Raw genomic sequence first — 2,693 nt, forward strand, 5'->3', positions numbered from 1 at the left:
CCAGTATAAATCCTTGTGTCTCATGTACTACCATCTGGATCCGTCTACGCGGTCACGTTGCTAGGCATTGCCGGAGCTAAATAATCCGACAGGGTACTTGACTGTTGTGTAGCTTAAAACTTTGAATCTCTATCCACTTTAATTGGAAGACAAAGCTCTTGCTACTTGCATTGCTTTTTAAAAATAAGGTTATAAGGAGGGAAGGAGATCAAGATCTTGATATACATGCAACCATAATAAAATTCAGTGCACTTTACCTCTAGATTATCTTTGTTCCATGTACCCCTCTTTTCAAATACCGGTGAAGATTTTTATCTTGAGGGGAGTCTTAACCCCAAGGTACTTGCAGCAAAAGGTAGTGGTTTATGTTATCACTTCATCTTGATATATAAAGTTTGTTCACATGTTACTTCCACTCAAAATTGTCATTTTTGTGAGTAAATGTCTAAATCAATCCTTTTTGATGGAGCTCCTAGAGCAACTCTTCTAAATCAATAGAAGTGATTATCTAAAACAAAATGTGAGTAAAAAGATTAGCTTCTCTTCACGCATAGAATCACTTCTATTGATTGATCCTAGGGAATCACTTTCAGTCATATAACCACTCATCCCAAAGAATCATTTCACCTAGAAAATCATAAACAAGTGAAACTCTACCAAACAAGCCCTATCTTTGACTAACTTTGACACCATCGGGTACCATACCATAGGACTATTTTATCTTCTATAACCCCTATATGTCTTGTGTCTGATAGTTCATATATAGTTATTAACCAACACTCATTTAGTTCTTCCATACGACAATCATTTGTCTTCCCTGGGAGTTCTTTGTTGAGTGTTAGGGTTTCGAGTGTTGACTATATGATATTGGCTAGACCAACTTAAGAAGACTACCAAAAGCCCTACCAATACCAAATGATTATCATTATGAGAGTTTAAGGGCTCTAGTAGATTAGGAAAAGTTGTATCGATTTCTAATTCGTTTGTTACCTATCGAAAGTTTACCCCTGGCCCTGTTCGGCTTACCCCATATTCGGCTTGTTCGGCTTCTTTTTTTCAGCCGGAACAGTGTTTTTCTCTCACAACAATTCAGCCGGAACAGTGTTTTTCAGCCAGTTTCAGCCAAGTTTCAGACCAGTGAACGGGGCTAGCATGATGATTTTACGTCAAAAGTTGATCCAACAGAAAGAAGAGAGAGAGGGCCAGAGGGTGGTGATGGTGGCCATGGACCGCCTTAGCATTTTGGCTAACAGTATATTGTTGGTATGTAGACACATAAGTTATTTCAACTGTGTAGCTCAAACTTCATTGCTCATTTTAAGATGTAATCTGGGATGTACTTTGTCGAGTCTTAATATAATCCCTCTTCTCTTCGCAAAAAAGTGACTTTAGCAGTCTCTAGTGTCTCTGATGGGAAAAGGCATAAAAAAAGAAATTACATCTTTAAAATTTACGAAATGGAAAACATTATGCGACTTTAGCACGCGCACTCCATTTCGGAAAGCAAAATGTCTACATCCAATGCCCCCAGTCGCTCATAGAGTAAATAGGGAACACTCCCTCTTCATATCGATCGACTGGAGCACCTTAACAACTTCACCCAGGACAGACACAGGTTCGTGGGCGCCCTTTATACCTACCAGCTCAGCCAGCGCCTCAATCTTTCTCGCAAAGGTCTCTTGACAGAGAAACGCATCGAAGCTATCCGCTTCGTCCTCGGACTCCTCTGCCACCTGAACACCAGACGTGAATGCGTCCGACACGGTGTCTGGATCACTGGTTTCCGCAGGAACACTCCGGGCCATCACCGTGTCTCTGGTTGCGAGGCCGGCGCGAGACAGCCGTGTCCGGTGAAGCGCCTCCAAGCCCATGGCCTGGGTGCCAAGCGGAACGCCGGTGTGTTCGGCTGCCGGGGGTGGACTGAAGCATCGGAGGCCCGCGCCGGAGAGGTCGAAGACGATGTACTGCGGCGGCGGCGGCTGCACCACGGCGGGTTCCATTTCTGCTGCTCTGTTCGCCTATACAGAGGACGTAGAAGGCAGCCGGCTTGTCAGCTTATTTTGTTCTACTAGCTTCTACTGTTCTACAAGGAAAAGAAATAAAAAAAATACAGGGTTGAGTGTAGTGTAAGATCATCGGCTAAGAAGGGGAAATCATGATTGGGGGAAAGGATAAGTGGTTACCTGTCTATCAGCGTTTAGATAGGACCTTGGATTTGTGTGGGTGCAGTGCAGAGGATCACAGGTGCAGTGCTCTGGTGTGTGTATTGCGAATTCTTGGCCCCTTATAAATAGAGCTAGTGCTAGTGCTAGTCTCAAGCGCGTGATGATTTGACTTGCAGATAAACAAGCATTTGCCATGCATGTTCGATCGGCGTGGCAACTTGATGAAACACTGAGGTTAAGGTCCGCTAAAGCGCTTTTGGACGAACCGGCCGGTAAAAGTTGTGTCAGGATGCTATGCTACTGCCCGTAGCTTCCGGCAAACATGCTCCCCGTCGTGAGGCTTTCTGCTTGATCTGGACTCCCAGGATTGCCAATACTAGGCCCTACCACAAATGCCCAGACAAGCACTCTTTTGAAAGGGTGTTGCGACACTCTTTCGCAGCAAAAGCGTTCGGCGCTGTGTTTGGTATAATCGGTTCCGTTTTCGCTTAACCTGCAAGGCGAACTGACACGTCACACGTGCATATC

General features: G+C 44.6%; 1 protein-coding gene across 1 annotated transcript; it reads right to left on the bottom strand.

Moving 5' to 3' along the window:
- Window positions 1-1,351: 1,351 nt before the first annotated feature.
- LOC136452714 (uncharacterized) lies at window positions 1,352-2,228 on the bottom strand. The gene is made up of 2 exons (XM_066453308.1): window positions 2,184-2,228; window positions 1,352-2,075 (listed from the first exon to the last, which is right to left on the bottom strand). Exon 2 carries the CDS (start codon window positions 1,998-2,000, stop codon window positions 1,536-1,538), a length of 465 nt encoding a protein of 154 aa, XP_066309405.1. The 5' UTR covers window positions 2,001-2,075; window positions 2,184-2,228; the 3' UTR covers window positions 1,352-1,535.
- Window positions 2,229-2,693: the final 465 nt, after the last annotated feature.

This window comes from Miscanthus floridulus, chromosome 5 (assembly GCF_019320115.1).
Source record: "Miscanthus floridulus cultivar M001 chromosome 5, ASM1932011v1, whole genome shotgun sequence".
Classification (NCBI taxonomy): domain Eukaryota; kingdom Viridiplantae; phylum Streptophyta; class Magnoliopsida; order Poales; family Poaceae; genus Miscanthus; species Miscanthus floridulus.